General features: G+C 40.3%; 1 protein-coding gene across 1 annotated transcript in view; it reads left to right on the forward strand.

The window, feature by feature from the left end:
• Positions 1-17736, forward strand: part of SNRNP40 (small nuclear ribonucleoprotein U5 subunit 40) — a 32652-nt gene that overhangs the window by 2447 nt on the left and 12469 nt on the right. Inside the window, exons 2-5 of the mRNA XM_028113988.2 lie at positions 133-262; positions 2178-2271; positions 3580-3745; positions 12839-12961. Coding sequence (XP_027969789.1) covers positions 133-262; positions 2178-2271; positions 3580-3745; positions 12839-12961 — 513 coding nt within the window. The remainder of the gene's footprint in view (positions 1-132; positions 263-2177; positions 2272-3579; positions 3746-12838; positions 12962-17736) is intronic.

Genomic DNA, 17736 nt, shown 5'->3' on the forward strand with positions numbered 1-17736 from the left:
GCATAAGTTAATATGAATAGAGTTGCCATTCTCTAAATCAGGAGAAATCTACTCAATTATTGTTTCCCATGTCTTTTGCATCCTCCTTTGCCTGTATGTAGTGACTACCCTGTACTTCTGTCTTTTATTTAGGGACCTCCAAGGTGTTCCTCCCTTCAAGCCCCAATCATGCTGCTCTCAGGACATGAAGGGGAAGTGTACTGCTGCAAGTTTCACCCCAATGGATCCACCCTAGCATCTGCAGGATTTGATCGACTGATACGTAAGAGATAGTTTTTGAAGTCGGAGTAATTGCTCTCTGCTAAAAAACCTTTAATGCCACAAAAGGTATCAGTCTGAATTGGTCATATCACAAGCTACATAGCTAACATGCTAAAAGAGTATAATAAGAATGTTGAATGATCTCGGGTATAGACCTCAAGGTCCATGTGGTAAATACAGAAGGGATTATGTTACTAGTCGGAAAGTGAGTTACCGTACTTTGAGAATATCCTCCTCATGGAGACAAATCTTGAGCTGATGTAGCCAGACAGGAGATCTAGGCATACTGGGTTAATGGAAGTAATGAGGAGAGAAATAGCTTTTCCTTTTCCCAAAGATGTGAGGCCTTCATCTTGATACACTCATAGAATCCTAGCATATGGGAAAGAAGGGTGGGGAGGACCCTAAAGTGGCAACTCACTTGGATAATCTACTTGTAGATCATTAGGATCTGTATCCAAGTGGTGCCTGGCTGGCTCAGTCAGTAGAGCATACAACTCTTGATCTTGGGGTTGTGTGTTCAAGCCCCATGTTGGGTGTAGAGATTCCTCAAAAATAAAATCTTAAAAAAAAAAAAAAAGATTTCAGGGCACCTGGCTAGCTCAGTCAGCAGAGCATGCAACTCTTGATCTTGGGGCTGTGAGTTGGGCATGGAGCCTACTTAAAATAAAGATTTAAAAAAATTAGGGGCTCCTGGCTAGCTTAGTTGGTGGAGCATGTAACTCTTGATCTCAGGGTCGTGAGTTCAAGCCCCACATTGGGTGTAGAGATTGCTTAAAAATAAAATCTTAAAAAAAAAAAGATCTACATCCTGATTCTCAGCTGCCAGTTGGCAATACCCATTTTTGAGAAATAAATTGAAAAAAAATCATTTTAGAAGAGTCGTGAGAAAAAGCAAGAGAAAAGATATCAAGAGCATATGACTGCCTTTTATGCTGGCATCGTTTGTTGCATTGTGAAATGAAGTGAGTCATTTAGCTGTTTGCTTATAAGTCTGGACCTCCGGGTGGATGATAGCTGTCTTTGCTGTCTTGATTTAGGTGTTCTAGTTCTGTGATCCTTAAGCTTAACGGTGGCCAAGCATCTGGAAGACTTGCAGTCTTTGCAGAACATCCTTGAATCGATAAGCTTATTTCATCAAACAAAAAACAGTTTATCAACCGAAAAATAATTACTATGTTTATGTACCTTATGTACAGAGGTGCTCCTTAATAACACTCATTAAACTTCATTCCTTGCTAGACCAAGTTCCCTGAGGACAGGAGCTGTGTCTATCCGTTTATCCCATTTTATCCTAGCACCTGGCATGTTATAGGTATATGGTACATGTGGAATGAGTAAATGTAGTATAAAGTCATTGCTGTGTGACCTTCCAAGTCAGTTCCAGCTTCCTGGGTTTTCTGTAAGTGCTGTCATTTTGCAGTCTCTTTATACTCAACCAACATGTAGTAGTGAGTACCAACTTTTTTAACATTAGAGCAAAAAGCTTGAGATTTAAAAAATTATATGTATTTTTTTTTAAAGATTTTATTATTTGAGAGAGAGAGAGCACGGACGGGGAAGGGCAGAGGGAGAAGCAGATTCCTCACTGAGCGGGGAACCCAACATGGGTTTTAATCCCAGGACCCCAGGATCATGAACTGAGTAAAAGGCAGATGCTTAGCTGACTGAGCTACCCAGGCACCCCCCAAAATTATATCTATTAACTAATTTTTGTCAACCTTATGAAATATGAAAATACTGCACTATTTTTATTTTTAGTGTCAGGAAAATTGGTCCAGTCAGTAGAGCCAATAGTGTTCCAAGGGAGTATAATCTCAAAACTGTTGTGGTAAATTTTTAAGTACCTTTTCTATGGCTGATGATGAGTTTTCTTTTGTGTAGTAATGATCACAGAACCCCTGTCTTCCTAACAGTGTTGTGGAATGTCTATGGTGACTGTGATAACTATGCTACATTGAAGGGACACAGTGGGGCAGTGATGGAGCTGCATTATAACACTGATGGCGGGTGAGTAAGTAGGCTGAATAATGGAATGACAGCTGCTTCTCATACTAATTTTTCTTGACATCCTTTCACATTTCATCCTTAAGTTTTCTCTCAGGAGACTTTGCTGTCAAACACTACCGCATTTTGGGCAGCTACTTTATTATCCTATCACTGTCAACCCAATTTCTTGTTTCATGTATGCATTTGCAAATACATCTCTGTCATCTAACATCAGCAGCCCAGACAAATTTGTTTCTTTAAGACATAAAACAAAATGTAATTTTATATGCAGAAATCAGCTATTTTTACTATACAAGCAATAAAAATATTTATTTCGAGAAACTCAAAAACATATAAATAACATATTCCTACCACTCCAAAGATAATCACTGTTAATATTTTGATACATTTTTCTCAAGTCCTTTTCCTACTTAAGGCCGTTTGATTTTACATGTACATTAGAGGCTCACGTATGATCTTTTCTGCTGCTTTTTTCCTTTAACATTCACCTAATGTATCATTTATTATAACATACGTTTATCATAAACATTTTAATGATCGCATAATGAATTACAGTAACTATATGTAATACAGAAATGTGATTATACAAAGTTAATTAGTCCTAGTAGGTATTTCACTAAACATTATTTTATAACTCTGATCTCTAAAATCATAAGATCCCTGAATCAACTGGTACATAGCCTTGTAGCCTTGTATACATTTTTCCTGTTAATATTTGAGTAAAGATAGCCTTATAAAATCAATTATAACTTAGAAATCATTGTCAGGGGCGCCCAGCTGGCTCAGTCCTGGGAGCATGTGATTCTTGAGCTCAGGGTCATGTGTTTAAGCCCCTTGTTGGGTGTAGAGGTTACTTAATAAAACTTTAAAAAAAAAATCATTTTCAGAGATGAAATAAAAACTTTGAATTTTAGAGAAAGGGTTAAAGTTACTGAGTCACTGGGTCAGGAATTGCCACAGTCTATCTTCCCTCTGTAGCAGGGACTGATTAAACATTTCCAGATGGGAAAGTGTCTAAAGCGTTGTCTATCAAGGAGGAAGATATTGAGAAAACTACTGTATTAGGTTAGAATATATCATGGGGACTGACAGAAGGACATTTTTTACATTTTCATGGGGTAGACCTTGTAACCCAGTCTAGAGCACCAGTAGGATTTTGGTAGGTAGGGTGAGGCATGCCTGCATCATGTGTCAAGACTGTCAAGAGTACAACGTGTCAGTGGCCTTTAAGAGTTTGGCACATTTTGGCAAGTGGGGAGGATGGATGGTTATTGTTCATCTTCACTTACTTATTTTTTGTTCTTGTAGTATGCTCTTCTCCGCATCCACAGATAAAACTGTGGCAGTGTGGGATAGTGAAACAGGCGAGAGGGTTAAAAGGCTGAAAGGACACACTTCTTTTGTGAATTCCTGTTATCCGGCCAGGAGGGGCCCCCAGCTTGTCTGCACTGGCAGCGATGACGGGACAGTTAAGGTGGGTGTTGTCTGTCTGTATGTTGCAGTTTCTGAGGTTCCATAATGTGAACTTACTTTGCCTTCCACTATGGCGTAGCCTCCTCTCCACAACTTTGTTTTAGCAGTCATTTCCCAAAACAGAGGTCTTTTTATTTTTACCTTTTTTTAAGATTTTTTGTTTTTGTTTTTAATTTTAGGGAGCGAGCGAGTGGCGGGTTGGGGGGGGAGCAGATTGGGAGGGAGAGGGACAAGCAGACTCCATGCTGCATGTGAAGCCCAATGCAGGGCTTAGTCTCACAACCCTGAGCCAAAACCAAGAGTCAGACACTCAACCAACTGGGCCACCCAGGCGCCCCCCAAAAATGAGGTCTTTTTAAATAAAGTCAGTATTTTTAACTTGTAGAATGTTAGAACCATGTTGAACCATTGTGACTTGGAATGAAATGGACCGTCTGAGTTGGATTCTTGACTGAGCTGTTTACGTAATTATGTGATCTCAGGCAGTTCACTTTTCTGATCCTGTTTCTCAGTCTTTAGAACAGTGACAGTAATATACATGTCTTATCAAGCTGTTGTAAAAGTATAGTCACTATATGAAAAGATCATATATGGTTTCGCAACAAGGTCATTTGGTCCAGTGATTTCCAACTTGTCTTCATGTCAGACTACCTGAAGAACCTGTTAAAAATACCCAGATTTCAGGCGCCTGGGTGGCTCAGTCATTAAGCGTCTGCCTGTGGCTCAGGTCATGATCCCAGAGTCCTGGGATCGAGCCCCATATTGGGCTCCCAGCTCCGCGGGAAGCCTGCTTCTCCCTCTCCCTCTGCCCCTGCTTGTGTTCCCTCTCTCACTGTCTCTCTCTGTGTCAAATAAATAAATAAAATCTTTAAAAATAATAATAATAATACCAGATTCAGGATGTCTCAGTCGGTCAAGCATCTGCCTTCAGCTCAGGTCATGATCCCAAGGTCCTGGGATCAGGTCCCGCATCAGGCTCCTTGCTCAGCAGGGAGCCTGCTTCTTCCTCTGCCTGCCGCGCCCCCTGCTTATGCTGTCTCTGTCTCTCTGACAAATAAATAAAATCTTAAAAAAAAAAAATACCCAGATTCTAGTTCAGTAGGTCTAGAATGGGAATTTTTGTTTTTAAATTAAGACTTTTTTTAAGAGCAGTTTTAGGTTCACAGCAAAATTGAGGGGAAAATACAGAGATTTCCCATATACCCACTGCCCCCACTCATGCACAGCCTCTCCCATGATCCCCCACCAGAGTGGTATATTCTTTTACAATTGATAAACCTACATTGACACATCATGATCACCCAAGTCCATAGTTTATATTAGGGTTCACAGTGTTATACATTCTTTGGTTTGGGACAAACATATAATGACATGTATCCATCACAGTGGTATCATACAGAGTATTTTTGCTGCCCTAAAAATCCTCTGTGCTCCTTCTATTCATCCCTCCCACCCCTGACAGCCACTGATATTTTTACTGTCTCCATAGTTTTGCCTTTTAAGATTGGTTTCTTTTACTTAGTGATATGCATTTTAAGATTCTTCCATTTCGTACAGACAGCCTCTCCTCCGCTGTCCTGCCCACAGTTACCTTGCAGTGTATTCAATAAACTTCTATCTCCTTTAAGAAAAAAAAAAAGATTCTTCCACGTCTTTCCATGGCTTGGTAGCTCATTTGTTTTTAGTGCCAAATAATATTCCATCATCTGAATGTACCACAGTTTATTTATCCATTCACTACTAAAGGACATCTCGGTTGCTTCCCAGAGTTGGCAATTATGAATAAAGTTGCTATAAACATCCATGTGGGAGTTTTGTGTGGACCTAAGTTTTTCAACTCTTTTGAGTAAATACTGAGGACCACGATTGCTAGATCATATGGTACGAGCATATTTAGTTTTTAGAAACCACTGGTCTGGGTGTCTGGCTGGCTCAGATGGAGTATGCAACTCTTGATCCCGGGGTTGTAAGTTTTTTGGTTTTTTGTTTGTTTTTAAAGATTTTATTTATTTATTTGAGACAGAGAATAAGCAGGGAGGAGAGTGAAGCAGGGAGGGAGGGAGAAGCAGACTCCCTGCTGAGCAGAAAGCCCAATGTGGGGCTAGATCCCAGGACCCTGAGATCATGACCTGAGCTGAAGGCAGCTGCTTAACCAGCTGAGCCTCCCAGGCACCCCTTGGGGTTGTAAGTTTGAGCCCCGCATTGGGTGTAGTGATTAGTTAAAAATAAAATCTTAAAAAAGAAACCACGAATCTGTCTTTCAAAGTAGCTGTACCATTTTGCATTCCCACCAGCAATGAATGAGAATCTTTGTTACTGCACATCCTCATTTGGTGGTGTCAGTGCTTCAGATTTTGGCTTCTCTAATAGGTATGTAGTGGTACCTCACTGTTCGTTTAATTTACATTTTCCTGATGACATATGATCTGAAGCATCTCTTCGTATGCTTTTTGTCATCTATGTATCTTCTTTGGTGATTGAGGTGTCTTTTAAGATCTTTAGCTCATTTTTTTTTTTAAGATTTTATTTATTTATTTGTCAGAGAGAGGAAGAGGGAGAGAGCACAAGCAGGGGGAGTGGCAGGCAGAGGGAGAGGGAGAAGCAGGCTCGCCACTGAGCAGGGAGCCCAACATGGGGCTTGATCCCAGCACCCTTGAGATCACAACCCGAGCCGAAGGCAGACGCTTAACCGACTGAGCCACCCAGGCGTCCCTTTAGCTCATTTTTTAATCACGTTGTTTGTTTTCTTATCGTTGAGTTTTAAGAGTTCTTTGTACATTTTGGATAATAGGCCCTTATCAGATATACAAATATTTTCTCCCTGTCCTGTGGTTTATTTTCTCATTCTCTTGACATTGTCTTTCACAGGCAGAAGTTTTTAGCTTTAATGAAGTCCAGTTTGTCATTTATTTCTTTCATGGATTGTGCCTTTGGTGTTGTATCTAAAAAGTCATTGCCATACCCAAGGTCATCTGTGTTTTCTTCTGTTACCTTCTAGAAGTTGTACTTAACATTTAGGTGTGTGATCCATTTTGAGTAAATTTTTGTGAAAGGTGCAAGGTCTGTGTTTAGATGCATGTTTTTTGCCTGTGGATGTCCAGTTGTTCCAGTGCCATTGGTTGAAGAAACTCATTTGCTCCATTGCCTTTCCTCCTTTGTCAAAGATCAGTTGACTGTATTTATGGGGGTCTATTTCTGGGGTCTGTTCTCTTCCATTGATGTATTCTTTCTCCAATACCACACTGTCTTGATTGCTTTAGCTTTATAGTAAGTTTTTTTTTAAAGATTTTATTTATTTATTTGACAGAGAGAGACACAGCTAGAGAGGGAACAAAAGCAGGGGGAGTGGGAGAGGGAGAAACAGGCTTCCTGCTGAGCAGAGAGCCCGATGCGGGGCTTGATCCCAGAACCCTGAGATCATGACCCGAGCCGAAGGCAGATGCCTAACAACTGAGCCACCCAGGCGCCCCAGTCTTTTTTTTTTTTAATATTTATTTATTTATGTATGTTATGTATGTATGTAAGTAAGTAAGTAAGTAATCTCTATACCCACCCTGGGGCTCGAACACACAACCCATCATGGCCCAAAGTGGAGTATCAGGGCCCAAGTGAGTGAGGAGAGCATCCATGCAGGATGGGAGCAGTCCATTGTAGGGAGATGGGGACTGACAAGGGTAAGGATGGCATCCATATGACCAGAGTAGGTAGTCCGGTATGGGGATTTGGAGGGGGGAGCAGGCCAACATGAAGAGTCAATGCCCTAGCAGGGTAAAAGGGTCATCTACACATTGGTGGGGGAGAAAGTATGGGTATCAAAGCTTGAGCTGAGAGTGTCCACATGGGGTGGGAACAGTTTAGGTAGGGAGTCTGAGGCTAGCATTCCTGAGGAAAGGCAGCCTGGAGAGGGATATTAGAGCCAGAGCAGAGTGAAGGGGGCATTCGTACAAAGGGATAACCCAAATGGGGTGAGGAAGGGGTCCACATAGGGAATGGGAATCACAGTTCAAACAGGGAAAGGAAGACATCCATGCAGGAGAAGGGTAGAAAAGGATGTGGGAGATGATTACGTACAGGAAGCTTGATCAGGTAAGTATAATAAGTATAACGGGAGGCAGAGAAAGGAGTTACTAATACAGGAGAGAGAATACAGGAGAGAGAACTAAAATGCATCTTGTGTTGTTGGCATTGAACTGGAAGTGTCAGTGTGAATGCATGACATTCAACATATAAACAGGTAGGTATAGAAAAAACAATAGATGTAAATGTATGCTTACAGATGTGCGTGTGCCTGTGTGTGCATATATTGGCAATTGTCCACTGAGAGGGTTTAGGAACAATACCCAGATAGCAATGAGCACATCTCCTGTGCACATCTTGGTCTTTAAACACCATTTGCTACTAAAGAAACCAAGACTCCTTATTTTAGGACTGGGCAGGGAAAGTACAAGATGAACCTGGAACATCTTGTGCAAGAATGCTTATCAAAAGAACATCTTAATCAAATGCTCAAACAACGTTATCCATGATGGGACAAATCAAAATCATGAGCCACTCAATAAAATACAATGAAAATGCAGCATCACTCCAGTGAGATTCCTGCCAAAGAGGCATAACTTGATTCTAATCATGAGGAAACATCAGACAAACCCAAACTGAGGGACATGCTACAAAATAACTGTTCTGTAATTTTGAGAAGCATCAAGGTCAAGAAAAGTCTGAGATGCTCTTCTAGGCTGAAGGAGACTAAAGAAACATGACTCGTAAATTCAACACATGATTCTGAACTGAATCTCTTTGCAATAAAAGACCTACTGGGACAAGTGGTGAAACTTGAATGAGATCTGAGGATTGGATGGTAGTAATGTCTTGGTGTTAATTTCTTCGTTCTGATTGGTTAAGATTATATAGGATTATTTTAAGATTTTGTTCATTTTTTGAGAGAGAGATAGCGAGAGAGCATGAGTGGGGTGGAAGGGCAGAGGGCGAGGGAGAAGCAGGCTTCCCGCTGAGCAGGGAGCCCAGGGTGGGACTCAGTCCCAGGACCCTGGAACCATGACCTGAGCCGAAGGCCATCATTTAACCAACTGAGCCACCCAGGTGCCCCAAAGATTTTATTTACTTATTTGAGAGAGAGAGTGCATGAGCAGGATTGGGGGGGGGCGCAGAGGGAAAAGGAGAAGCAGACTCCCCACTGAGCGGGGAGCCCAATGCGGGGTTTGATCCCATGACGCCAGGATCATGACTGGAGCCAGAGGCAGACGCTTAAGCAACTGAGCCACCCAGGCACTCCTAATATATATATCTTTATAGGACAAACACACTCGTATTTAGGAGTGTTGGAGCATTAGGTCAGCAATTCTCAAATGATTCAGGCAACAAAAATGTTCTCTTTTACTTCCAACTTTTTTGTATTTCAAAGTAAAATAATTTAAAAATGATGGGTGTCTGGAACTAATATTCTAAAATATTTGACTCGGGGGTGCCTGGCTGGCTTAGTCAGTGGAGCATGCAACTCCTGATCTCGGGGTTGTAAGTACAAGCCCCACATTGGGTATAGAGATTACTTAAAAATAAAATCTTTTAGGGGCACATGGCTGGCTCAGTCATGAGAGCATGGGACTCTTGCACATCTTGGGCAAGATCTTGATCTCGGGGTTGTGAGTTTGAGCCCCATGTTGGGTGTAGAGATTACTAAAAATAAACTAAAAAAATTTTTTTTTAAATGTAGATCCATGTTATATAAGTTAATTTTTTTTAAATAGAGCCTAATTGTTCAGAGTATAGCGTTCTAGAGTTGTTGTACCTAATCTTTATCTATTGTTAATAAATTAGCCATTGAAAATAAATGTTAACTTTTTAAAACAAGCATATATTTAGTAATTATAAGAAATTAACACACATTTTAGTAAATTCAACATGAATGTAATGGAATCAGTACTAAATTCTAGTCATTGTTTTGCTGTTGACTTGCTGGGTGTTTTTTCATCAAGTTAGTTCTGGCTTTGCGCTTTAGTTTGTTCATCCATAAAAGTTAGGATTAAACTAGATGGCCTAAACATAGTAACTTTTAAACATTTTTTAAATAGCAATTTGCATTAAGCAACGCATTTTATATTATGACCCAGAATATACTCCCCTCAGTACATCTATGTTTATGAACCAACCTTTTCTATATGGGACATTTTCTTCTATATTTTTTCTAAATTGGGGTAAAATTCACATAACATAAAATTTAATAAATTTTACCAGTTTAACCATTTTAAAAGGTGTACAAGTCAGTGGTTTTTAGTACACTTACAGTGTTTGTGCTCATCACCATGATCCAATACCATAGAACCCCCCCATAAAAATTAGAAAAGGATGGGAGCAGCCCATTGTAGGGAGATGGGGACTGACAAAGGTAAGGAGGGCAAAAAAGAAACCCCATACCCATTTAGCAGTCAGTATTTTTTCCCTACCATCCAGCCCCTGGACATTTCATATAAATAGAGTCATATAATAAGTGGCCTTTTTGTATTCAGTTTCTTTCACTCAGCTTAATGTTTTCAGGCTTCATCCTTGTTGTAGTATGTGTTAATACTTCATTCCTTTTTAACACTGCTACAAAGATGGGTGCACAAGTTTTTGTTTCATTTCTCTTGGGTATATATCTAGGAGCAGGATTGCTGGATCAGATGGTAATTCTACTTTAACTTTTTGGGGAACATCAGGTTTTTCCACAGCAACCACATCATTTTATATTCCTACCAGTGATGTTCAAGGGTTCCAATTTTTCCTCACCATCATTCGTTAGTTTCTGGTTCCTTTTTTGTTTTGGTGTTTTTGGTAATTATAACCATCCTAGTGAGTGTGAAGCAATCTCAAATCATTGTTTTGATTTGCATTTCCCAAATGATTTATGATGCTGAGCATCATTCCTCATGCTTATACCTCCTGAAAAGAAATGTTTTATCAGGGCCTTTGCCCATTTATTGGGCTATTCGTAACATTGTTGTTGAACTATGGGTTTTTATTCTGGATACTAGATCTTCAGCAGGTACGTGATTTGCAAGTATTTCTCCCACTGTTGGTTATCTTCTCATCTCATTTTCTTGATACTATCCTTTGACGTACAAAAGTTTCTAATTTTTGTGAAGATCAGTTTATCTATTTTTTCTTTGGTCACTTGTGCTTTTGGTGTCATATGTAGTAATTCATTGCCAAATCTAAGGCTATGAAGATTTACCCCTGTGTTTTCTTCTAAGAATTTCATAGTTTTAACTTTTACATTTAGGTCTTTGATCCACATGGAGTACATTTTTCCATATGGTATGAAATAAAGGTCTGCCTTCATTTTTTTGGGTATGCTTATCCAGGTGTCCCATCATCATTTTTTGAAAAGACTAATTTCTTTTTTTCTTCTGTTTTTTTCTTCTATATGGGCCATACTTTTTTGCTTCTTTTCATGCATCATTATTTCTTGTTGAAAACTGGACATTTGAATATTATAATGTGGTAACTGTGGAAAGTAGATTCTCCCCAAGGGTTTGACTATAGACCCTCCCCTTGTTGCTGCTTTGGTGGTGTAGCTGTTTGTTTAGTGAATTTTCTTTTTCTTTTTTTTTAAGATTTATTTATTATTAGAGAGAGCATGAGCAGGGGAGAGGCAGAGAAAGAAGAAGAGAGAGAATCTCAAGCAGACTCTCCACTAAGCACAGAGCCCAATGGGGGCTTAACCCCAGGACCCTGAGACCATGTGCTGAGCTGAAACCAGGAGTCAGCCACACAACCAACTGAGCCACCCAGGCGCCCCTATTAAGTGAATTTTCTGAACTAATTTTCTAAAGTCTGTATTATTTGCCATGTGTAGCCACTGAAATCTCTGTTTTATTAGCTTGGTGGCTCACTAATGATTTGACAGATTTTCTTAATCACTTGTGGAAAAAAAAAAACCTCTCCCCAGTCTTTGCAGATTCACTCTTGTGTGTGTGGTGGGTCTGCCTTTACCAGGCAGTTTACAGCTTTGTGTTAGCCTTCATTTCCTGCTTGTGCACACCCCGTGCAGGTCAGCGAGAGTAGAGTTTAGGACCTTCTCAGGTCTTTTCTGAGCGTGTGCCAGACACGGGCATGCAAATGGCCTTCTAGAGTCCTAGGACTACGTTAGCTTTTCAAAGCCCTTTTTCTCCAAATTGTCATTCCCCAGCTCTCCTCCCAAGCTTTTTGGTTTGTCTTCGGTTTGCCCCAACTGTCATCACTGGCCCCAGACAACAGAGGCTAATGCATTTGCCTTCAAATGTTTTAGACAAATGCCTCTGCCCTGGCAGAGTTCCAGTTAGGCAAAATAAAGTCAAACCCTTTAAGTTCATCCTTCAGGGAGCCTCCAGACAGTTAAAAACAACTACAATTCTTTGAGAATAAGGTCCATTCTACTCCCTCTGATACTAGGAACCTATACTGGGAATATGGGCCATTGTCTTCAAAGCTCTTGCTGAGCAGGAGATGGAGACAGTAAGTTAAAACACTACAAGACTCTCTTACTAAGACTCAGGAGGGTTTTTTTCCTCATTAAGCATTTGCCTAGTTGCTACAAAGTTTTGATTAGTTTCTAGAGTTCTGATAAAGTTGATTCTGCCAGTTTTTTTGCCACATAATTCTCTGCTTTTGTAGAGGGACAACCTTTTAGCATTCCCTATTCTGCCATTTTTGCTGATGTAACCTCTCTCTGTATATTTTTTAATGTAAGCCACGGTCCATTAATGAGCTCTAGGATCTACAGTTTGAAAACACTGGTCTAACATCCTTGCTGTGGGAAGAGCATATGAACTAAGCAAGTAGAGAATTTCCATTCTAAGGGCATGTTGATGAACTATAATTATTCATATTTTAACAAAGAAGTCTGAAAATACGAACAAAGTGATTTGTTCTCCCAACTTTCAGATACGTTGGCAAAATTATAGTCACTTCTCACCATGTTACTAGAATATCCAGACAAGTTTCTGAACGGGATCCCTGTTAAAAATGTATTTACCTGCACAAAGTCCTTAGACTTCAAGATGTACTATGCAATTACTTACAGTGATGTTTGACTATAGACCCTCCTATTCCTCTGCTTCAGCTGTGGGACATCCGGAAGAAAGCAGCCATCCAGACATTTCAGAACACCTACCAGGTGTTAGCTGTGACCTTCAATGATACAAGTGATCAGATTATTTCTGGTGGAATAGACAACGATATCAAGGTATGTTTAATATTTGTGTTATACCTCCCTTTGACCTGTCTCCACTCGCAGAGGTAGTCTTTTCAAACTTCTGAGATTGTGATAGCTTTGCACTTTATACCAACTACAAGGAAGATAGTAATTTCAATCTTGTTTTCTTTCTGTCCTATCCTCATTGACTTCTAAGTCAAGGGTTGCATTATGGCTCATATAAATGCCATCAGGGACCAGACAGTTCATGTGAAGTGTGAGGCCCCATGTGTGGAGTCTGTGAACCTGAAGAGTGCATTCCCTGCCTAAAGACATTTGCAACCTTTTTTTTTTTCCTCACTCTGTTGGCCTGCTGAGTTAGCATTGAATCAACTTGTGATTCTCAACTCTGATCTCTCAGTGTGTCTTTCTTTTTGAGACTGTGGAAAGGAAGTTTTGGAGAGTCCACAACCAAGAGAGAGGGAAGGTGGCGGTGTTGTGAGAGTTGGCAGCGGTCCACACAGCAGCACAGTGTAGCTCATGCTTTTGACTAATTGACTTGGATTCTAATCCCAGTTCTGTCATTTTCTGGTTTCTTAGTACTGCAAGCAAGTTCTTTAACAGACTTAATACAATAACGTCTACCTCATGGGGTTGTAGTGGGGATTAAATGAACCTAATGCATTAGAGCACGTAGCAGAGTTTCTGGACATAGCAAATGCCAGTGGATGGGAAGTGTTTTGGGGCTACACAATTTGTGTCTGTCTTTACATATTGGCTTCCTTAAGTGTTTCAAAGATTTTGACCTTACCTTCTGTTTTACCTTTAGAGTAATAACTGGTGGATAAATACTCAGCTTCCTGCTGGCCCTACCTAAAAATTGTACTGTGTACCCTTTCATCCCTGCCTCCTTTGCTGCTACTATGGATGAAATGTCCTTGCTTTTGTCTAAAGGTAGTCCCTTCAGTGGAAGGATTTCAACTCCTTTTCCTGTCTGGGCCCTTATGCCATCTGTTTTCCCAGATCCTCTGTTTTCAACCTGCTCTTCTGCTGTCTTCTCATCAGCACTCCATCGTGCTCAGGTCTTGGCATTGGGGTGGGGGAGTCTTCCTTTCATTCTGCTTGGTCTTGTTGCCCTGTCCATCTCCCTCTTCACAGCCAGACTTCTTTTGTGGTGATGACCATAATAATGTTATCATTACCATCAGACACTTACTGTCAGTGTCATGCGTTGTTCTTTGAGCTCTTTCTTACTCATTTAAGCTTCACAGCATCCTGTGAAATAAATGCTATTAATGCCATTTTACAGACGAAGGAACTGAATTAAGAGAAGCCCAGCAAAATCCAGACTCGGGTTTCAGAGTCCTGCTCTTAATACCTATGAGAAATGTCCCCTGATGATTGTTGTACACTCGCTGTCTTCATTTCCTCACCCCATTTCATTCTTCCACTCCCATGTCTCCTGATCACTCCTCAGCAGTCTGGCTTCTGCCTCCATTATTTCATTGACACCCTTCTCTTCAAGTTCACCAAGGATCCTCTTCCCTTTCCTAAATTCAGTAGATCCTTTTAGTCTTTTCTTTTAGTAGTTGTGACAGCATACTCTCCTACCTCTCTGGCATATCGTTCTCAGATACCTCTGTGAGCCATTTTCTCTATACATACCTTAAATGTCATTATATTCCCTAAGGTCTTTTCCTAGGTGCTTCTCATATATACCTTTTCCCTGGACAGTTCTCATCTAATTCTGACTTTGACATCTCTATGCTGAATCTATATTTCTGGCCCAGATCCTCAGCTTTAGACCCCTGTATACAACCAGCCTCTCGGCATTCCCCCACTTGGATGTCCCATAATACTTGAAAATTGACCATTTCCAAAATTTAACTTCCCATCCCTTTTCTACCTTATAACTGTATGGAGAATGTTGAATCAGGGCATGGGAACTTAATTAGATCTCTTAATAGCTAATGCAGTGTTTCCCAGAGAGAAGTTTGGGAGCGCATTAGCTTTTGAATCACTAGAGGGCATCTTATACACATGACAGTAGGTTAGTGTCATTAAGCTATTATAGTTTTCATACTTTTCAAATTATTACTAGGGGGTGCCTGGGTGGCTCAGTCGTTAAACGTCTGCCTTCGGCTCAGGTCATGATCCCAGGGTCCTGGGATCGAGTCCCACAACGGGCTCCTTGCTCTGCGGGAAGCCTGCTTCTCCCTCCCACTCCCCCTGCTTGTGTTCCCTCTCTGGCTGTGTCTCTCTCTGTCAAATAAATAAATAAAATCTTTTAAAAAAAAAAGATATATATATATATATTATTAGGGATGCCTGGCTGGCTCGGTTGGTAGAGCATGAGACTCTTGATCTCGGAGTCATGAGTTCAAGCCCCCAACATTGGACATAGAGGTTACATTAAAAAAAAAGAATTCCCTTTAAAAAAAATAGTAAAATAATTATTAAAGTTTACATATGGCAAAATAAAATTTGCTTAGTGTACAGTTTTATGAATGTTTATGCTTGCATAGATTTGTGTAGCTACCACAAACAAGGTATAGAACAATTTCCATCACCCCCAAAATTTTGTAATGTTCACTTGTGTCAAACCCTCTTTCCATTCCTAACTCATTCTAACCATTGATCTGTTCTTTGTTCTATATAGTTCCTTTTTCTAGAATATCATACAAATGGAATCATATAGTATGTAACCTTTTGAGACTGCTTCTTTTATTTAAGGTCTGAGAATGTGATGCCCTCATCTCTGCTGTGGGGACAGACTAGCTTAAGAATAATACTCTTGTGGGGCGCCTGGGTGACTCAGTCATTGAGCATCTGCCTTCGGCTCAGGTCATGATCCCAGGATCCTGGGATCAAGCCCCACATTGGGCTCCCTGCTCCGTCGGAAGCCTGCTTCTCCCTCCCCCACTCCCCCTGCTTGTGTTCCCTCTCTCGCTGTCTCTCTGTCAAATAAATAAATAAATAATCTTAAAAAAAAAAAAGAATACTCTAGTGCTAGGAAGGCCTTCTTATGACATATTGTGGGGCTTATGCCACGTTCTTTATCCTAGACTGTTCCTGGGTCTTCTCTAAACAGATATATTTAATTATGCTGTAGGCCTTAAGGGGTACCCGATCCCTTTTTAGGATTTGAAGGTTTTCCATGTCCTCTCAGACACACACTGTATGTTACACCTCTCAGGGTAGGTGATTTCTGCAGATAGCTAATCTCAGCTTTGTTCTGAAAGCCAAATTTATCTCATACAGAGAATGTGTAAATAAAGTTCCATAAGTATAGTAATTACATATATCACTAGCTTTTTTCTAAGAGTTTGTCCTTCAGGGGTACCTGGGTGGCTCAGTCAGTTGAGCATCTGACTCCTGATCCCAGTTCGGGTCTTGATCTCAGTGTCATGAGTCCAAGCCCCACATTGGACTCCATGTTGGGTGTGGAGCCTACTTAGAAAATGAATGAATGAATGACCTCCATATTTCTTTCAGAAGTTCCCTGATTCTTGTTCTGTATAATTTGGTGAATTAGTTCCTACTTACCCTATATGTTGTTTTTTTCTTTTTTCTTTTTTTTTTAAGTTTATTTATTTATTTGTAATCTCTACATACAATGTAGGGCTTAAACTCATGACCCCTAGGTCAAGAGTCACATGCAGGATGCCTGGGTGACTCAGTTAAGTGTCAGCCTTCATCTCTGGCCATGGTCCCAGGGTCCTTGGATCGAGCCCCATGTCAGTCTCCCTGCTCAGTGGGGAATCTGCTACCCCACCACTCCCCCAAGCTTCTGTGTGCACACGTGTGTGCACTCTCTCACTCTCTCAAAAAAAATGAGTAAATGAGTAAATAAATAAAAATCTGTTCTGTCTACAAATACTTAAATTTTTTTGCCAGTGCTTTGTTTTCAGGAATTTTTTTTTTTTAATTTTAAAGATTTTATTTATTTATTTGAGAGGGAGGGAGCGAGAGCAGAGTGAGAGGGAGAAGCAGACTCCCTGCTGAGCAGAGAGCCTTATGCAGGGCTCGATCCCAGGACCCTGAGATCATGATCTGAACCAAAGGCAGACGTTCAACCTACTGAGCCACCCAGGCACCCTGGAAATTTTTTTTTTTTTTTTTTAGAAGGTACACAGTACTCCAAAAACTTGGGAAAACTTTCTACTCTGCTATACTGTTTCTAGCATGAAAACTCATAGTGTTGATGCCCACTAACCAGATGCCCAAACATTCACTGAAAACTGATTTGGGCACTTGCAAAATATCTTGCTTAAATTAGTTCTTCTGCCGCAAATCTCAGATACACATTGACTGTGCACAAACAATGTGTGCAGGCCTCAAGAAAGAAGGTCTGGAAATGGTGCCCAAGTGCTATAAGGGATGGCACATTGCATTCTCTCCTAAAAAAGCTAAAGACTTCAACAATGTCTTCTCTGAAGAGAAGGAACAATAGCTTGAAAAAAAATGTCAGCCATTTCAAGCTTTCCTGATTATTGAGGCAGCAAACATCCTGACTCAAAAATGATTGTACATAAAGTGTGTTGGTTTCCACACATGAGTGAGTTATTGATGGGGAAAGTGGAGTTGTCTGTCTTATGTATTGCTTTGACATACAACACCAAACTCATTTCTAGATAAGAGAAGTGCCTTACTTAAACAGGCAGCAAAAAAATACTCACTTAGAAAAACTACATGGCAGTATTAAATCAAATTTGGAGGAAAATCTGTATTACACCAATGACCTTAACAAAATTCTGTTCTTTTTCCATATGACATTCCAGACCATTCCTTTTGGCTTTATTTTTTTTTTTTTTACATAGTTGCAG

Source organism: Eumetopias jubatus, unplaced genomic scaffold, assembly GCF_037043125.1.
Source record: "Eumetopias jubatus isolate StellerSeaLion01/CBP00866 unplaced genomic scaffold, mEumJub1_p1.0 scaffold_4, whole genome shotgun sequence".
In the NCBI taxonomy this organism is placed as follows: Eukaryota; Metazoa; Chordata; class Mammalia; order Carnivora; family Otariidae; genus Eumetopias; species Eumetopias jubatus.